We start from the raw sequence: 19230 nt of genomic DNA, 5'->3' as shown, positions 1-19230 counted from the left end.
ATAACTGAGTAGTATTGGTAAGAAATCAGCAAGAGCCACAAAAAAACCACTCCAAATCATTTGACTTGTTTTTAAATTGACTATAGATGTTGTCCCAATGTTCTCAATCGTATTCACTTGAATCTATCATGTGTTATTGAAGCAGTAATGTCAGTAGCAAAGTTCATTAGCTCTCATGGACTGACCCATAGTCAGTTCTGTGAATGTCTATCAGAAATTGACACAGGATGCTGACTTTCTCTACCACATAGCAGTTCAAAGCTTACCAGTGGCAAAATTTTATTGTAATTGCATGAGCTCAGGGCCAACACTGAAAACTATTATCTAACACTATATGACTTTATAATCTGTCACAGGATTAAAAACAAAAACAAAAAACAACACTGTATGACTTTAGAAATTTGCTTATATTCTACACTTGATAATATCTCCTAATGAATTGAACCTAAAATTATAAGACATAGCAGAACTTTTATGTGAAACTGAAGTAAATACATTTTGACAACTAACATTTGAATTGTTGTTTAAATTTTGAAGAGTAGGTGTATGTTTAAGTTTTTAAGAAAACACCAAACTGTTTTCCATACTGGCTGTATCATTTTGCATTCCCCATAGCAATGTATGAAAGTTCCAGTTGCTCTGCATTCTTACCAGCACTTATTACTGTATTTTTTACGTTAGCCACTCTAGAGGATGTGTAGTACTATCTCATCATGGTTTTAATTTGTGTTTTCCTAATGGCTAACAATGTTGCCCCACTTTCCATGCGCTCATGGATATTTTTTGTGTTAGTAAAGTAGGAAGACATTTTACCTGTGATTGGTCTTTTCTCTTCCATGGAGCAAAAAGTCGAGTTGTCTGATCGGTACCAACAGTGATGATAAATTCTCCTTCTGGATCCCACATTAGGTCTTGGACACCATCAAAGTGTCCTGAAATGACAATTTCTGGAGTCCACTCTCTCTGCAATAAGTGTTCATAACACATATTAAAAGAATCAAAGACTATCACTACTTAAAGTAAAGCACTCATGTATGATAACAGAAAAAAATGAAGTCCCCTAGCAAAGTGAAAAGTATACAGAATGGGATCCTAAAATAAGAGAACCCATTTTCCAATCAACCATATTAGAACTTAAGCATTCACATATGTGTCGTACCCTTTAAACCAGTAACCTTGGGAAATTTCTTCCCATTCATCAATTATTGAATGCCTCCTAACAGCAAGACACTACTTAACCTTTCTGTGCTTCAATTAACCCTTCTGTGAAACAGGTATAGTAACACAACCTACCTCGCAGGGCCATTATGAGGATTAGATGAGTTTATATTTGTAAAGTACACAAGATAATGCTGGCACTAAATAATAATGAAAGAATATTGTGTAAAATGAGTAAGTAGATTCTGAATGTGGGCCTGATGGCTGTCTTTATTAACTAAAAGGAGTTGCAGGTGTTCAGGATAGAAAAATGAACCAAACCTAGATGGCCTAATAACTGAGGAGCCTGCAACAGCAACCGTGTAATAAATAATGACAACAAAATATAAAAAATGTCATATGCTTCGTCCATAGAGCATCTTTTTGAACAACCTCAAGTGGTAGTAAAACTTGACCTTTAGAAGAAAACTAAATTTGTATAAGTAGCTAATAGGTTATTTAAAAATAAGTCTAATGAATACAGTCAGTGATTAAACTATATTATTTCTAGTCCCCCTGCCAAAAAAAGGCTGTGACAAAGAAATGACATTATTTCTCTCTCTGACCTCTAAAGTTAGCACTAATGGGAGTTCACAAAAAATTCTGAGCAATGGACAGTATTTTTGGGCTAACAGTACAGTTTTCCACAGTAACAGTCCTAAAGGGCAGTGTTTGTTTTTAAAAAATTACCCTTGATTGTAATAAATTTACCACCCTGATGTAGGATGTTGATAGTGGGGGAGGCTATGTATGTGGGGGAGGTAAGGGTAGGTGGAAGTTCTCTACTTTCAGCTCAATTTTGCTGTTAACCTAAAACTGCTCTATTTCCACTTTTATTTATTTTTTGAGACAGGGTCTCGCTCTATCAACTGGAGCTAGAGTGCAGTGGCCTCATCACAGCTCACTGCAACTTCCAACTCCTGGGCTCAAGCTATCCTCCTGCCTCAGCCTCCTGAGTAGCTGGGACTATAGGCGTGAGCCATGGAACCTGGCCCAGCTCTCTTTTTAAAAACAAATTACTTTCTCTACTTGGTAAGTAGCTATTATAAATTTGAAATCGAATTATAACCACAACTACAGTGAAATTCTGTCTTCTAGTTTGGGTTTTTCCTTCAGCATCTGATGCTTTTTTCTAGGAAGGCCCTCAAAGACTAACTGAGTTAAGGAAGTAAAATTTATCCTAAAAAATGTTTACTTTAAAAGTGTAATAGTTGACTGACATTCGTTCAGTAATTAGGACTTACCAATCCAACAAGAAAATATCCAATTACGTTACCTTCTTTAAGAAGACAGGGAAACTATTAATACAAATTTTAGGAAAACTTTCATCCAAAAAAAATTACATAGCTTAAAGGGATATAGTTCCCTTATGTAGAAAATTTACCTATGTGCAAATTTCAATACCTTCACAATGCTGTACAAATATTTTTATTCTCAGAAAAGCACGAATTTCTTACTCGGTATAACTATAGTTATGTCTACAGAAAGAATGTCACTTGAATTTAAATGCCTCTAATATGTTTCTATAGAGTATAATAAGTAAAATACTGTTTGGCTAGGTTTCATTCAGGATTCACACTATTTGATTAGAAATGCTTTATTTAAAAGTGCTTTTCTTACCGGGTTAACTGCACTCTGTTTCCAAAGGTGCAATGCTCCATGGAAAGCATGAGCAATGATCATGGAGCCATCTTCACTGAACTGGCAATCGTAAAATCCCAGAGTATTCCCACCTACTTCACCTACTCGAACCTATACAATAATAATAAAACAATTCTCAATCAACAGTCTACATTTTTCACAATGGAAAGAACTGATTCTAGAGACTACTGAATTCCCACTCATTTAATGTGTATAAAAAGTGAAAATTTGCAGCTCTTTACAAATTTGCAGTTCATAAAACCCAATTTTCTGTTTTTTAAAAATCTGCATTTTTACCTGTTCTAGCCAAACTCCTGACTCTTCATCTGGAGCCCAGAGAATCATGGTTTTATCCATTGAAGCAGACAACAATCTCATTGGCTGCTGTAGAATACCATCTAAAAAATAAAAATTCCTTTAGGTGATTATGTTTGTAGATTACCAGAAAAAAACAACATGGGTACTGCAAGAATGTTCACTGCAGCATTGTTTGTAATTGCAAAAGTTTTCAAACACCACAAATGTCTACTATTAGAACAGCTAACAAGTTGTGGTATATTCAGACAATGGAATGTTACAGTGCAATAAAGGCAAATAATTGAAGCTACGTGAATCAACATGGATACATCTCCAAAACATGTTAAGCTAAAAAGGCAAGTTATAAAAGGATAAATATATACTGATATCAAGTTTTAATAGCTATAAAAAATATTGTTAGTAGCTATATATATCTGTGTAGTAGAAGTATAAAAACATGGATGAAAATGATATGCACTGAATTCAGTATTGTAATTGCCTCTACAGAAAGATAGAGGGGAAGGTTCAGGAAAGAATATACAGGGGTCTTTGATATTTCTAATATCCAACTTATTTAAAAAAAAAAAAACCATAGCAAATATGGCATAATGTGAGTAAGAACAGAAGGGTGGTTACCTGAGCATTAATTATTGTTATTCTTGCCTTAGAAAAGGGGTGGGAAGGAAAAATGTGAGGCTATGCCTCATTCAGCTCTATACCTAGCTTGAGCACGCACAGAAACATTGCTCCATAAATGGAGGTAAAGGGCAAAAGAAAGAAGGGGAAAGAGAGCCTTACTTTGTCATAAATAATGTATCTCAGTATTACCAACTTTGTATTACCAAGGGTAAAGAATCCAGTGAAGTTGGCTTAAAAGTAAATTTTTCTTAAAACTCCTAATAAACCAGGTTGGAAACTTTTAAGAGAAAAAGTTAATGAAAGTGTGGTGGTTTCAGCATTACGGCAGAAATCATACTTTTCCCACTTAGCAGTTCAATTTTTAATGGAATTGAGTGTCCAGAAGACCAGTAATGCAGCATTAAACTCTGCCAACTTGATAATGTCTGAGCCAGGTGCGGTGGTACATGCCTGTAGTCCCAGCTACCCAGGAGGCTGAAGTGGATTACTTGAGCCCAGGAGTTCACATCCAGCCTGGGCAACATAGCAAAATCCCATCTCAAAAAAAAAAAAAAAAAAAAAAGAAAGAAAGAAAGACAAAGAAAAAAGTGTCTTACACTTGAGACTTCTAATCACACTCAAAAAAAATCCTGCACTTTATCTGGTCAGCTTAAAATTCTGTAAGATTTAACTGAAATAAGGGATATGTGTGTTATGTTTTTTCCCTACCTTTGTAAAATGAAGGTTGCCAATGAACAGCATTTACCCAGTTTTCATGACCAGCTAGCACAGTCTCCAGTGTAACAGCAAATGTTATTTTAATACCTATAACAAAAGCAATGAAGGTATTATTTCCTCAAAGCTCTTCTAAAAAGAACATTTTCATAACCAAGACAGCTATGCAATTATGTAAAAAAAAAATTAGAACAAAATATGATAGCTGAGATTCAATAAAAAGAACATACATTCTAAATTTCATTAACCTTGCCCATTGTTCAAAATTATAGGAGAAAAAGTCCTAAAGACAAATTTTTCTCTGTATTTTTCTCTACCTGGTCATAAACACTATGGCATATGTTCTGTTTTTGAAGATTTTTGGGACAGCTACTATTATACTGCAATTAAAAAGCAAAACAGACGTGCCGGCCTCCTTGTTATCTTCACTCATTATCAGAATGTAATTGCCTAAAAAAATATCATTTTAAAAAATGTAACATAAATGTAGAAATAAAATCAGTATTTTGGGCTTTCTAACTAATTAATGAAAATATCATGAAAAATTTCATATTTGGGTATAGCTACTAATAATATGCTTATTATATCACTTCTTGGTTCTCCCCATAAAACCATGTTACCAAAATCTCAACTCTAATGGACTTTATAAACAAAAAGAGTAATAACAAAGAATAGAATACCTACATGAACAATGCTGAAAACTAACTTTATAATTTAGATACACATCCAAAAATATCTACCTCAAATACAACATTCCTACAAGATCTACCATGCAGAGGTACTGTTCTAATGCCAGACAGGGAGAAAAAAGAATTACATATACTACTCAAATTTAGGGACCTAGCTTGTCTTTTAAGAATATACTCCAACATATACTCCAAAGTACAAATAATTCACACAATTCCTTTAGGTCTTCCTATGCTAAAACTGCAAATTTGGTAACATTTTACAAATGAACATATTGAAAAGCATTAAACATTGTTTTCAGCACTTTAGAAAAGTCTTACTAATATGGTTTAAAAGAAAAATGTTTTCTATGTAAAAAATGACTCATTCTCACATAAAAATAAAAGTGGAAAAATGCACAGGATCGGTTTCAGGTAAGAATATGACATTCTGAAAAGCTAACCTTCACATACCTGTGTGTGAAACAGACAAATGAACCAGCTAGGAGACCTAAGTATCAAATGTTTTCATTATTACTCACTTTCATTTTCTATGGTAAAAGTATTTTCTTTCAGTCTTATATTATCATCATCCTGAGTGTCTACAGATGTCGATTTTACATACAGCTTCCATATTCTTATCAGGCAATCTTGTGAACAGCTTGCTAGGAAAAGATCTCCACCTAATTAAAAAATAAATTGTATTGTTTTTAAAACATTATATTCTTAAACTTACGTATAAGACTTTCTCCTTATGTGTACATTTCTAGATTTCCTGAAAATTAGACATTTCCTTACCCTTCATTCATTTGACCTATACTCATCATTGACAAATATACATACAATGCCAATAAATGTTTATAACACGTGGTACTCTTATACATACTCTATTAAGTTCTACAAAGAACTTTTCAAGAATGCCCGTGGACAAGACAGCTAGTGTTATCTTATAAATATAAATTTGTTTCATCCTCTACCACCCAATTAATAGTTAATAGAAGGGATAGGTATCCTCTTTTCTAATTGGGACCATAGAAAAATGTAACATACAAAGAAAACTTGAAAAATTGAAACATTAAGAGGCTGCTTTCTTGGAAGTTAAACATACTTATCCCCATCATATGTGCTTTAGCAAAATTTCACACTGACCAAAGGCTGCCCATTCCACGCCTCTTATCCAATCCTCATGTCCACAGAGAAGAAGCACTTTCTCAAACTAGGAAGACAACAAAAATCATCGGGCTTGATGTAAAAATTTAACATTTTCATGTACATCAGTGACATCATTTGGTCTCAGCTAGTCCTACTGCATCCCTCTTTTATAATACTCCTTTGGCAATGAAAAATCTCATCACGTAATATCTGAATCATTAATGGAGCAATGCTGAGTAGATAATATCTGTAGCCTCAAATACTTTAAATGTTTATAAGATAAAATGACATACTGTGGATATAATATAGAAAGAAGTTGGATAACGACTTTCTTTTTTTTTTTTTTTTTTTTTGAGACAGAGTCTCACTCTGTTGCCCAGGCTAGAGTGCCATGGCATTAGCCTAGCTCACAGCAACCTCAAACTCCTGGGCTCAGGCAATCCTTCTGCCTCAGCCTCCCGAGTAGCTGGGACCACCGGCATGCGCCGCCATGCCTGGCTAATTTTTTCTATAGATTTTTAGTTGTCCAGCTAATTTCTTTCTGTTTTTTTAGTAAAGATGGGGTCTTGCTCTTGCTCAGGCTGGTCTTGAACTCCTGAGCTCAAATGATCCGCTTGCCTGGGCCTCCCAGAATGCTAGGATTACAGGTGTGAGCCACTGCACCCAGCCTGGATAACAACTTTCACAGTCATTTTTAACTTTCTTATAGAATGTGAAGAAAGTAGGATTCTCATTATTAAATAAACGGGTCTAGAGTTAACCAATCCCCTTTCTGAAACTTCTGTCCTTTAGTTTAACCACTCAAAGTGTAAGTTAAGCTCACTAAGACATATAAACACTATCGGGGTGATTATTGTAGGTATGTTATACCTCATTTAAAATTCTTAAGGAAAAAAAGCACTACCATGGCATCTTCCCTCTCTCTTCCCCCACCTAATGACCTGTTTTCCCTAAAAACTCTGGGCCTGATGGCCAAGGCAGTGGTTACTCGGCGTTCCAACAGAGAGTGGAAAACCATCTAACAGAGGACTGTCAAAAAAAGATTCTCCATTGGATTATTTTGGTTTACATTAGAACATCCCTAAAATTCTATAATCTGGAAATTGTATTAAGATATGTAACTAAGCAGAACATAATTCTAGTCTCTTAATAAACATCATTAATTACCTGATCATTTTGTTGAGCAAATAAGTGGATTCTGCAGTCATCATCACCACATGCTAATATTGGTACTGGGGGGAAAAAAACAGGCTTCACTGTGAGCACTCAACTCCATCCCATTATGATTATCACCCATGCTGGATTCTAAGCTCTAGGTAAAGAATCCTAACTTCTATTTCCCATATCACTGAATAAATAATTGAAAGTGCTCAATAAATGTCTATAGGAATAAAACGGATACTCTAAAATGTTTAGTCAACGGTTACTTGGCAAATAATAACTATTAACTGAGAGTCCTTCCTGCCATCCTACATCATTTATGATAGAAGGAGCAGTGAAAAATAAGCTCAAGAGCCAGTAGGGAGCATTTTCACCATGTCAGCCAGAACACCAAGATAATGATAAGAAAGAGCTACTGTGAGCCCAGCACAAAGATTTAAGGGTATGTTGGTTACTTCAAGGACTTTACATTTTGTTTGAGAATTCAGTATTGAAACAAAATAAATTAAATATGTGGCTAAAAAGCTGTGAAAGGTGTGACTGTAAAATCAGTTTTCTTTAATAAGATAAAAAATTAACTAGCATTACCAAAGGGTAACCCTATCAACACCGAAGCAAGATAAAATAGGGATTTTTCCTAAGGAAACACCTTGCTACAAAGTGTTATTTTTTCAAAGATTTCTGTCACTTTAAATCAACTAAAACAACAAAAACAAAAACTCTAGTCACTTGGCCTCAATGTAGACAGGAAGAAATGAAATTCAATGTTATAAAACAAAAATGTGTGCAGCTTCTCCTCCCAGGGAGCCCTTGCACAAAATGGAAGCGTAACATGAAACCATGAAGTCGCAGCGCCTACTGCAGAAGGCAAGAGAGGCTGGCAGCTTCCAGGCCCTGCCTCTCTCTACCTGGCCTATCTTCTAGGTACTGAGGAGCAAAGAGACTGACTGACTCACATTGATTATCGTCTTGGTGGAAGATAATCAAAGAGAGGTACAGATGGGCTTCACAGTGAAAGGGAAATTTTTCTGTCTGGAGATTTTAAGTGGTCTCAGGCAAACTGTCATTTTGCAGGATGTGAACGGACAGTCACCTTGAGAGAAATGCTCATGTGGTCCATTTTCAGTAGTTTTTCAACTTATTCCCGACCTTTACCTTCTAAAGAATTAGATACTTGCCTAAAATTAGATCTATATACATCTGTAATAAATTTGATAATTAGCAGTATCAATCTTGAGTATATATTAAGTCACTTAAATTTTCAATAGCTAACCAAATCCTAATAAGCCTCCCTTAACTTTGTTCTATAGTCAGATTGTTCGAATATTGTAATAAAAGTATGTCATCCACTTCTCAACTTGTTTCATGGAAACATTTAGAAACAAAATAAGACCCAATGTATTTCTTTTTGTTCTGAGCACATGGAGACACGTAAATATATTGCTCTTTTAATATATAATTAGCAGGATACTCACCATCAATATTAGGCAAAAAAGATAAGCAGAGAGCCAGAGCGAATCCATTTCCAAAGTTTAAGGTCTGAAGGCATGTTACTAAGAAATAATAAAAAACACCATGAACAACTGCCTCTGAGCTTATCCATCTAGAGAGGTTGGGTAACATTGTCACAACCCAAGGTATTAACAGAGAAATGAGAAAAGCCACTCCTGAGCCCCCACTAACCACATGAAATTAAATGGACACATCTTAACAATGTTACAGAGAACAAAATGATTTACATCAAACGGCTTAGAATTACATTGTCAAACAATTTGGTATAGAGGAATTTCAAAAAAGTACAAATGAAACAAAAATTGAGATTAGAACTATAGCATTTTTAAAGTTGCTTGAAAGTTTGAAAAAATTATATATATACTCTTCTAGTTATCATTCATTTGATGACTAGTATTTCATTTCTCTGGATTATAAAGTCTCCAGGCCTACCTTCTGAATCCTTTTTAGACCAGAGTCTAACAGTAGAATCTGAAGCTGCAGAAACTATCAGTGTGTGTAATGCAGCATCTGATGTCCTCCTCTGGTAAACAGCATGTACCGCATAAATAGGTCCTTCATGGCCTTGGAGATGGACTGCTTTTAAAAGCTGAATCAGAAAGAATGACAGAAGCAGTATGATAAAAAAAGAACCATCTGTTTCACCTCTATTTAACTGGAATCACAGTAAAGATACCAATAAAATGCCTGACCCAGAAATATGTCCTCTAAGTTGAGGAGAATAACACTTTTAAGAAGTCTGTCTGACCATACTAACAATACATAAAATGTGCATACCCTTTGACTCAGCAATCTCACATCTAAGAATGTATGTGAGGAGATAACAGTCCTAATATAAAAAATACTAAAGACAAAGAAGATTATTTACCACTGTTTATAATAGTGAAAAACTGGAATCAACCTAAAATTATTAATGGGGAACTGATTAAATAAATTGTTACAGACATACTATTATATTATGTTGTAGCAAATAAAAAGGATAATACAGATAAATGTATGCTTATTACCACAGCAAGATGTCCACAACACTCACATTTTTGAAGAATACTGGACAGCTTTGTGGAATGTTCCTCCTTTGGGATTAGTCTGATGCTTCCTCATGAACAGATTCAGGATATACATTTTGACAGCATTACTATATAAGTGCATCACATCATGAGGCACATGATGTCAGTCTGTCCCAATTTTAGTGACGTTAACCTTCATATTTAGTAAAGGTGATGTATGCCAGGGTTTTTCCCTGTGAAGTTAACATTTTTTTTTTTTTTTGGTGATAATATCTGAGGATCCTTTGGGATTGAGTAAATATTCTAGTCCCCATCAAACTTTTACCCAAGTATTTTTAGCATCCACCCATGATATCTGCCTAAATCAAGTATGGCTACAAATAGAAAAACAGCAAGGAGAAGTAGAAAATCCTATTTGCTTATCAAGTCTATCTGCTTGCCATGCAAGATTATTCCCTCTGGCATCCTTTCTGCTGATGTTTTGGGTCTCTTTTTTAGAATTTCAAATGTGTGAGGTTCCACCATTGCTTTTGAAAAGTATCTTCTATAAATTGTCTGCTGAAATAGGATGTTCCTTAAATATCTCCTCAGTTGTTTTCCCAATTACTTAAGCAGAACTGTGTCACTCAAGAAGGTAATTAATATTTGCACACACTATCTTTCTTTAGCATTAACCTTTGACTGCAATAAAAAAAAAGAGGGAGGCAAAAACAAAACAAAACAAAACAAAAAAACCTTTGACTGCTTTGAAAAAACATTTAAGTTGGACATGATAGGGTACACCTGTAGTCTCAGATACTTGACAGGCTAAGGCAGAAGGACTGCCTGAGCTAGGAGTTCAAGGCTGTAATGTGCAATGATTGTGCCTGTGAATAGCCACTGCACTCCAGCCTGGACAATATAGTAAGACCCTGCCTCAAAATAAAAAAAACTTTTTAATCCCAGATACAGTATAATCTCTTATGTGTAATTATACACACATAACTAGAGATCTGGACTGACATTTATCAGAAAGTTGAACTCTGCTCAGATTTTGTAGTTTTTTTTTTCTTCTTTATTATCCCTTGAAAACTTAAATCTGTTGAAAGTAATCATTTCACATCTTTCAGCAGGGTTATAGTTGAATGAGAGAATTTTAAGAAACACAAACAAAACAGAAGAAATCTCTCAAATTCACCAGCTTGTTAAGAAACAATGTTCACTGCTCAAAGACTCCGATCTCTCATTATACCAGCTTTGAATTATTTCCTTTTTATAGCAGTCAAGGTGCATTAAGCATCTGTGTGCACAGAAATGCATACAGTAAGGAACATTTAAGCCCTACGGAGGTTATAATGTGTGGCCCCATCCCCTAAATCCTCTTATTCCCCTCCTCCATCTTTCATGACTTTCATCCTCCTTTTCTTTTTTTTGAGACAGAGTCTCACTTTGTTGCCCGAGCTAGAGTAAGTGCTGTGGCGTCAGCCTAGCTCACAGCAACCTCAAACTCCTGGGCTTAAGCGATCCTACTGCCTCAGCCTCCCGAGTAGCTGGGACTACAGGCATGCACCACCATGCCTGGCTAATTTTTTCTATACATATTTTTAGTCGTCTAGATAATTTTTATTTCTATTTTTGGTAGAGACGGGGTCTCGTTCAGGCTGGTCTCTTACTCCTGACCTCGAGCGATCTGCCCGCCTCAGCCTCCCAGAGAGTTAAGATTACAGGCGTGAGCCACCGCGCTGGCCCATCCTCCTTTTCTTCCCCTCCCTAAGTGTGCTGCCATTAGATGCTTAGCCTGCAATCCTCTCCACTGACAACACTGAAGACAGAGTCTTGTAAGTCTCACCTCAAGGCTCAAGGTCTTAAAAATGAGTCCTCAAATATGATCTGGATTCTTCTGCCAAGATCAATCCCAATAAGAACCAGGTTTACTACATTCCTCCACTTTGATGTTCTTGTTCAAGTCTAAGTGGCTCCAAAATCCCACCTGCACTCTCTTTCTTAGGACAAGCATGGGTGTCCAGCCAGCAATTCAAATGACATGTCTACAATTGAATTCCACATCTTCCCTCCTACTTGCCTATTTTTCTTTGTAAGAAGCACCTTTCTCAAGGCCCAAAACCAGAATCCCATCAATTTTGATTACTACTCATTTTGATTCCCTACCCACCAGCTCCCCACTCCTTTGACAACTACCTAGTCATACCAAAATCATTTTTCCTTCAAAAATACACCCCATAACCCTTCCTTCGTATTTTTTCCTATTCTAATTTGGCACACTGCTGTCAGATTAATCTCTTGATAGTCATACTCCTGAGCTTAGAAATCGTCAATGATTTCCAAATGCCTACTAATAAACAAAATACTCTTCAAATTCCCACATGATCTTCTCCTATTCTACCTCTTTAGCATTACTGCCCATACTGTATTATCTAGTAACATTTCCAAAACCGTGTTCCTCAGAGTTCCAAGGATGCTAAGAGGGGGAAAAAGGTTCAGACATGTAGTAAGCTTGGGAAAGGCTAGATTTTTTTCTACCTGGAACCCTCAACCCCTTTAATTTCTCACAAGACAATCATCCTACAATTTAAGATCAAATTCAAAGGCCACCTCTTAAATATCTTCTAAACTCTCATAGTACTATGGTTGTGGTGCAGCAAGTTAAAACACCTACCCACAGAGCCACCATTATATTTCAATTGCTCAAACACTTTTTGCCTTCAAAACTATTAATACACACTTGCTTATAGAAGGATTCTGTCTTATCTACATCTTCTGCATGGCAGATGTTCAAATATCTAATGCACTTTCACTTTTACTCTTTGCTTACAACTAGAAACAACGTAAATCTCTATCAATAGAGGCCCATTCCACACCATACATTGCATATAACATCATGCAGAACTATGTAAATCTATACCTACATGGCAAAAGCTGCCCTATTATAACACAGTGGTATTAATTTTTACTATCATTGAAAACAGATCAGCCCATATGAGAATAGTTTAAAAATTATTCCAAAATGACAGGAAATTCACAGAAATGGTTGGCAGCATATGAATAAGGCAGCAGAAATTAGAGGGAAGAGTACAGGGTCTGTAAAGTACAGAAGATACACCATCTGGGTTGCTCAAAAGGAAGAATCAGAAAACTTCATACAGGAAGAACACAGTTGAAATGAGAAAAAAAATTGAAAGTAAAAGTAGAGGGCCAGGCTTGGTGGCTCACACCTATAGTCCTAGCTACTCAGGAGGCTGAGGCAGGGGGATCAACTGAGCCCAGGAGTTTGAGGTTGCTGTGAGCTATGATGACACCACTACACTCTAGACTGGGAAACGGAGAGAGATTCAGAATCAATCAATCAATAGAAAAAAGTAGATATCAGTCATTTCATATAATTATAAACATATCTACCCACCTGATTATTCTCTATCTCCCAGTGAATCACTTGATTATCAGATCCTCCAGAAACTAATTCAGTAGAAGGAGCTGAAAAAAATTATATCTCAGTTAGTATTTGTTCATTTCATTTTCTCAGCTATTTTTAAAAATTTCAAAGCTACAGGGCCAGGCATAGTGGCTCATGTCTTTAATCCTAGCACTTAAGGAGGCCAAGGTGGGAGGATTGGTTACAGGAGTTCAAGACCAGCCTGGGTCTTATTATTTTTAAAATAAATTAATTAAAAAATAAAAATTTCAAAGCTGCAGAAAAGATGTAAGAACAACACCCCTATACCCTTTACCTAGATTCACAAATGGTAACATTTTGCAAAATTTGCTTAATATCTTGCTTTCTATATATGCATATATAACTTTTTGGGGGGCAAATTATTTAAAAGTAAGTTGTAGACATTTGTGATCTCTGATCCTCAAAGACCATATACTTCCTAAGAACTAGAACATTCTCCCACATTATCACAATACAATTATCACATTCAAGAATTTTAACATTATGCTGGACATACTGGCTCAAGCCTGTAATCCCTGCACTTTGGGAGGATTGCTTGAGGCCAGGAGTTTGAGAGCCTGGGCAACATATTGAGACCTCATCTTTACAAATAAAGAAAGAATTTTAACATTGATACACTATTATATAACACACAGTCCATATTAAAATTTCCCAAATTGTCCCAGGAATATCTTTTATAATTCTTTTTGCTTGGGATTCAGAATCTAAGGGTCACTCCTTGCACATTTGGTTCTCACATGCTTTTAGTCTCCTTTAATCTATAATAGTTTCCCAGTTCTCCCTTTTTTGAGACAATGACAGTGCAAGCCAGCTGTGTTTTACAGAATATCCCTCAATCTGGACTTGTCTGATTATTTCCTCATGATTACATTCAAGCTAACTTATGGCACGTATAACATTATATGAAACATTATAGTCTACTGTTGCTAACAAGTATGACTTATTTTTGAGATTAGGCACATAGTTCAAAATAGTTCTTTTAAACATTTAAAACTTCTTCGTAATATCAGAAGTAAAAGGAGTTAGTACCAAAAAAGGAGTTAGGTTATGTTAGTAACCTAACATAATTTGGGTTTGGTTTGGATTCCATTTATTTGTTTCTTCTGGCTTATGTGCTAGATATTTAGGGGAGGCAGCTGGTGGACAGTCTAAAGAGCATTAGATTTGTACTCAGCAGTCCCAGATTTATGTCCCAACTCTGCTGCCAGGCAGCTGTGATCCTGGGCTTCCAATTTCTTCATGCATCACATAAATTAAGTCACCTAACTATATGATTTTAAGAATGACTACAATAAGGTATATGAAAGTAATATGTTAAAAATCAGAAATCTTAAAATTATGAAATGGTATTACTAAAATGTTATATATGATGTATAAGGGGTCAGAATGGCTACCTGAATTTTCTGCCAGTAGGGCCCTCCCTATTTTTAAAGGAAATCAATCATAATAGTTATAGATTACAATAATCCACATGTGATTCACTTTATGTAACCTCACTTTTAAAGGGAAGATAAACTACACAAGCCCAAATTAATATTTTATAATAAATTCCTGTACTGACAGTCAAGTAGCCTTTGATGTCATGTGGTGGCAATTAATATAATTATAATTGTGTTTTATTATCCACACTAACAGCCACCCCTTGTACCATTTAATGGTTTTTATTGACCTAATATGTGACTAATCCTACATTACCAGCTGAGATAAGTAGCTTATTAAACTTTTTTCAAACATTGCATACAAAATCATAGCAAAACCTCACTAATTTCAGGAAATTGTGTATTTGTGCCTGGCTCAGAATGCTTTCAATAAATGTTTATGAAATGAAAAATAAAATTAATTCAGAATCCATAACAACGCTATAGTAGGTATATTTAAGATACTTGAGGAAATATCATAGAGTTTGGCGAGGTAAAGGTAACTGATATCTTAATTAAAAATTCAAGGCTGGGCATGGTGGCTCACACCTGTAATCCTAGCACTCTGGGAGGTTGAGGCGGGAGGATCACTTGAGGTCAGGAGTTCGAGACCAGCTTGAGTAAGAGCAGAGACACCCCCCCCACACACACACCCACATACACACTAAAAATAGAAAAAATTAGCCAGGCATGGTGGAGAGTGCCTGTAGTCCCAGCTACTCAGGAGGCTGAGGCAGGAAGATCACTTGAGCCCAGGAGTTTGAAGTTGCAGTGAGCTATGATGATGCCACTGCCCTCTACCCAGGGTGACAGAGTGAGGCTCCATTTTAAGGGGAAAAAAATAAAAATTTCAAACTCCTAGCCTCAAGGGATTCTCCTGCCTCAGCCTCCAGAGTAGCTGGGACTAAAGACACGCACCACCGTGCCTGGCTAATTTTTTTCTATTTTTGGTAGAGACAGGTTCTTGCTATCTTGCCCAGGCTGGTCTTGAACTCCTGGCCTAAAGGGATCCTCTCACCTCAGCCTCCCAGTCTCCCAAAATGCTAGGATTACAGGTGTGAGCCACTGTACACAGCCAGTCCATGTATTTTCAAATTTTTTGGTCTCAGGACTCCTATACACTCTTAAAATTTTTGAGGACTCCAAAGAGCTTTTGATTATACGGCCTATACGTACCAATATTAACCATATTAGAAATTAAAACTGAAAAACTTGAAAAATACTTAAATGATGAGCCCCATTATGTTAACACAGATAACTTTTTTTTTTTTTTTTTGAGACAGAGTCTCACTTTGTTGCCCAGGCTAGAGTGAGTGCCGTGGCATCAGCCTGGCTCACAGCAACCTCAAACTCCTGGGCTTAAGCAATCCTACTGCGTCAGCCTTCCAAGTAGCTGGGACTACAGGCATGCGCCACCATGCCCGGCTAATTTTTTCTATATATATTTTTTTAGTTGTCCAGATAATTTATTTCTATTTTTTAGTAGAGACGGGGTCTCACTCAGGCTGGTCTTGAACTCCTGACCTCGAGCGATCCACCCGCCTCGGCCTCCCAGAGTGCTAGGATTACAGGCGTGAGCCACTGAGCCCGGCCAACACAGATAACATTTTAATGGGGGAAAAAAAACAATAGATTTCAAAACAAAAAATTAATGAGAGGGACTATTTTACATTTCTACAAATCTCTGTAAGGTCTGATTTTATTAGAATACTGGTAGATTTTCAAATCTACTTCTGCATTTAATTTGTTGCAATATCACATATCATGTGGCTGCTGGAAAATGTATACTCATTACAGAATGAAAACTGTGGACAACTTAATATTATGAAAATAATTTTGACCTCACAGCTCTTGCAAATCTCTAAAAGTCGGCTGGGTGCAGTGGCTCACGCCTGTAATCCTATCACTCTGGGAGGCCCAGGAGTTTGAGGTTGCTGTGAGCTAAGCTGACACCACAGCACTCTACCCGGGCAACAGAGTAAGACTCTGTCTCAAAAAAAAAAAAAAAAAAGGCCGGGTGCAGTGGCTCATGCCTGAAATCCTAGCACTCTGGGAAGCCGAGGCGGGAGGATCGCTTGAGCTCAGGAGTTTTAGACCAGCCTGAGCAAGAGCGAGACCCTGTTTCTACTAAAAAAAGAATAGAAAGAAATTAGCCAAACAACTAAAAATAGAAAAAATTAGCTGGGCACAGTGGTGAGTGCCTGTAGTCCCAGCTACCCTGGAGGCTGAGGCAGGAGGATTGCTTGAGCCCAGGAGTTTGAGGTTGCTGTGAGCTAGGCTTATGCCATGGCACTCTAGCCCAGGCAAGAGAGTGAGACTCTGTCTCAACAACAACAACAACAAATCTCTAAAAGTCCCCTGATCTAGTCCAATCCTTTACTTTTCAGATGTTACTAAGGTGCAAACTAGGGCCCACAGAGATGCAATGTCTTGCCTAAAAAAAGTAATAATTTGTCTATGGCACAAACATAGAAGCTGAGTCTTCTAAATCGCAACCTCAGCCTAGGCCCTGCTTACAGGTTTTCCATCAAAGACTATGGGCAATTTGCGGGGAGGAGGGTATCTTGCCAAAGTCAAGTGTTTCCCTCTACCCTCACCCTAAGCATCGCTGTGTTATCTATGCCTCAACTGCTATAAAGTAAAAATATAGGTCAGATATTTTCACTGGACATACCATTTTTCTTCTATTTTTCAACTATATGATATCAGATAAGGTAATGCTACATTAAGAGAAGTGATGAGAAAAAAATGGCTAACCATACTAAACAATTGAGATCAGCTTTAATAATCAGGTGAATACTTACAGCCATCCTGTTTACAAATCCACTGTATGCAATTGACTCGGGCAGTGTGACCATTCAGGTTGGTAACAACAACCCTTTTCTTTAGAGAAGAAAATACCAGTTAGTAAATTAAAACTTATCCTATAGAGGAATTAATTAGTAGAAATCAGATTTCAGTGTTTTGACACTAATAAAAAGATCAACATTACATGGAACAGATATGCCTTCTTTAATTGATAGCAATTAAGAATTAACTATGGCTTAAGCCATCAATGCACTCTAAATTGGCCCTGCATTTCTAGATACTCTCCACACTCCCAGCATCCTGTCCTCTCATCACACTGAGCTCTCTGGTCTTCATCTGCCTAGTTCTGCTCACCCTCCCCCAGTGTTCACATCCTTCTCACCTGGGCTGCCTGTCTAGACACACTAGGCTAGACAAGCAGCCTCTTCCTGGTGCTCCCACGGGTCGCAGGGCCTACTTCTACCATGCTCGGTCCAATTTGAGGATTTCATTGATGAAAATCCTTTGAAAGAATTCATTAGTAGTGGATACAAATTCATGGCTCACTTTGCATGCCATGGCTGACCAGGTGGTGGGTTCTTGAGCCCCACTGGTACAATGTTACAAGGCCACAACTACAAAGATCTTCACATATCAGATCCCTGTAGGGCCTATCACCAGGTTCCCCCATAGACCCTCAGCCTGCTGTTTTCACTAACATCACCCCACACTTGAGCTTCAACTACTAAACATTTTAACTCTGTGAGTACTATGCCTTCCTCTTTATAGTCTTTTTCTCTATTTGTTGCCAAAAGCACTGGCTTCGTATCTGCCCACTAGAATTCTCATGGTGAGAAAAAGGAACAGAGGCAAATGTGCATAAACTAATATATTTCACACATGGGTTGAAGGTGAGAAACAATTTACTCTATTTCATCATCTTTCTCATTAAACTGAGAATTCCTTGATGAGCAGGAGTTATCACTCATTATCTTTGTGTCATCATCACCCAGCCCTAGGCTGGCCCATAGAGAGTCCTCAAAAATTTGTTCGATGAGCATCATTCCCAAAGCTTTATTTTAGCATTTGACATGCTCTTACTGCTATATTTAATTAAATGCCCAACCAGCAAATATTTAACAAAGTACTTCCTAGGTTCAATACTTCTTTGTTGATAGAAGTTTACCCTTGGTTTTATCTGCTTTCTCATGCCATTCAAGCATACATGACAATTAAAAAGAAACAAAAACAAAGACACAAGCATGCTCAAGACGTGGGAAGGTGGATAAAAATATTTCATACATAAATCTGAATCTGGGTGTGTGACAGAGTGAGCAAGTAAGTGAATGTGTGTGGGGGGCACTTGGAAAAAAAAGAAATTAAATCTGAATCTGCAAAGGGTGTTGAGGATAATGGAATTTTTAATTAAATTGATAAAGCAGTATAAGAAACACATATAGTCATCTCCTGCAGTGCATTTTAATTTTCAGCATTTTACTTTTTATACTGAGGCCCTTTTTGAGATGCAACACAAACTGTACCGTCCTAAATTAGCTTGTGGGAATGGGGTCATAATGAACTCTGGGGAG

General features: G+C 36.8%; 1 protein-coding gene across 2 annotated transcripts in view; it reads right to left on the bottom strand.

The window, feature by feature from the left end:
• ELP2 (elongator acetyltransferase complex subunit 2) overlaps positions 1-19230 on the bottom strand; it is a 38354-nt gene that overhangs the window by 17675 nt on the left and 1449 nt on the right. For both annotated transcript variants that reach the window (XM_045527651.1, XM_045527652.1), the window contains exons 2-12: positions 17659-17737; positions 13386-13456; positions 9411-9567; positions 8942-9019; positions 7473-7537; positions 6303-6369; positions 5696-5836; positions 4483-4578; positions 3136-3236; positions 2818-2949; positions 814-963 (exon numbers count right to left, since the gene is read on the bottom strand). In XM_045527651.1, the coding sequence (XP_045383607.1) occupies positions 814-963; positions 2818-2949; positions 3136-3236; positions 4483-4578; positions 5696-5836; positions 6303-6369; positions 7473-7537; positions 8942-9019; positions 9411-9567; positions 13386-13456; positions 17659-17737 (1137 nt within the window). The remainder of the gene's footprint in view (positions 1-813; positions 964-2817; positions 2950-3135; positions 3237-4482; positions 4579-5695; positions 5837-6302; positions 6370-7472; positions 7538-8941; positions 9020-9410; positions 9568-13385; positions 13457-17658; positions 17738-19230) is intronic.

This window comes from Lemur catta, chromosome 16, assembly GCF_020740605.2.
Source record: "Lemur catta isolate mLemCat1 chromosome 16, mLemCat1.pri, whole genome shotgun sequence".
In the NCBI taxonomy this organism is placed as follows: Eukaryota; Metazoa; Chordata; class Mammalia; order Primates; family Lemuridae; genus Lemur; species Lemur catta.
Note: the sequence above shows the minus strand (reverse complement) of the source record. Positions and strands in the feature narration are given on the sequence as shown.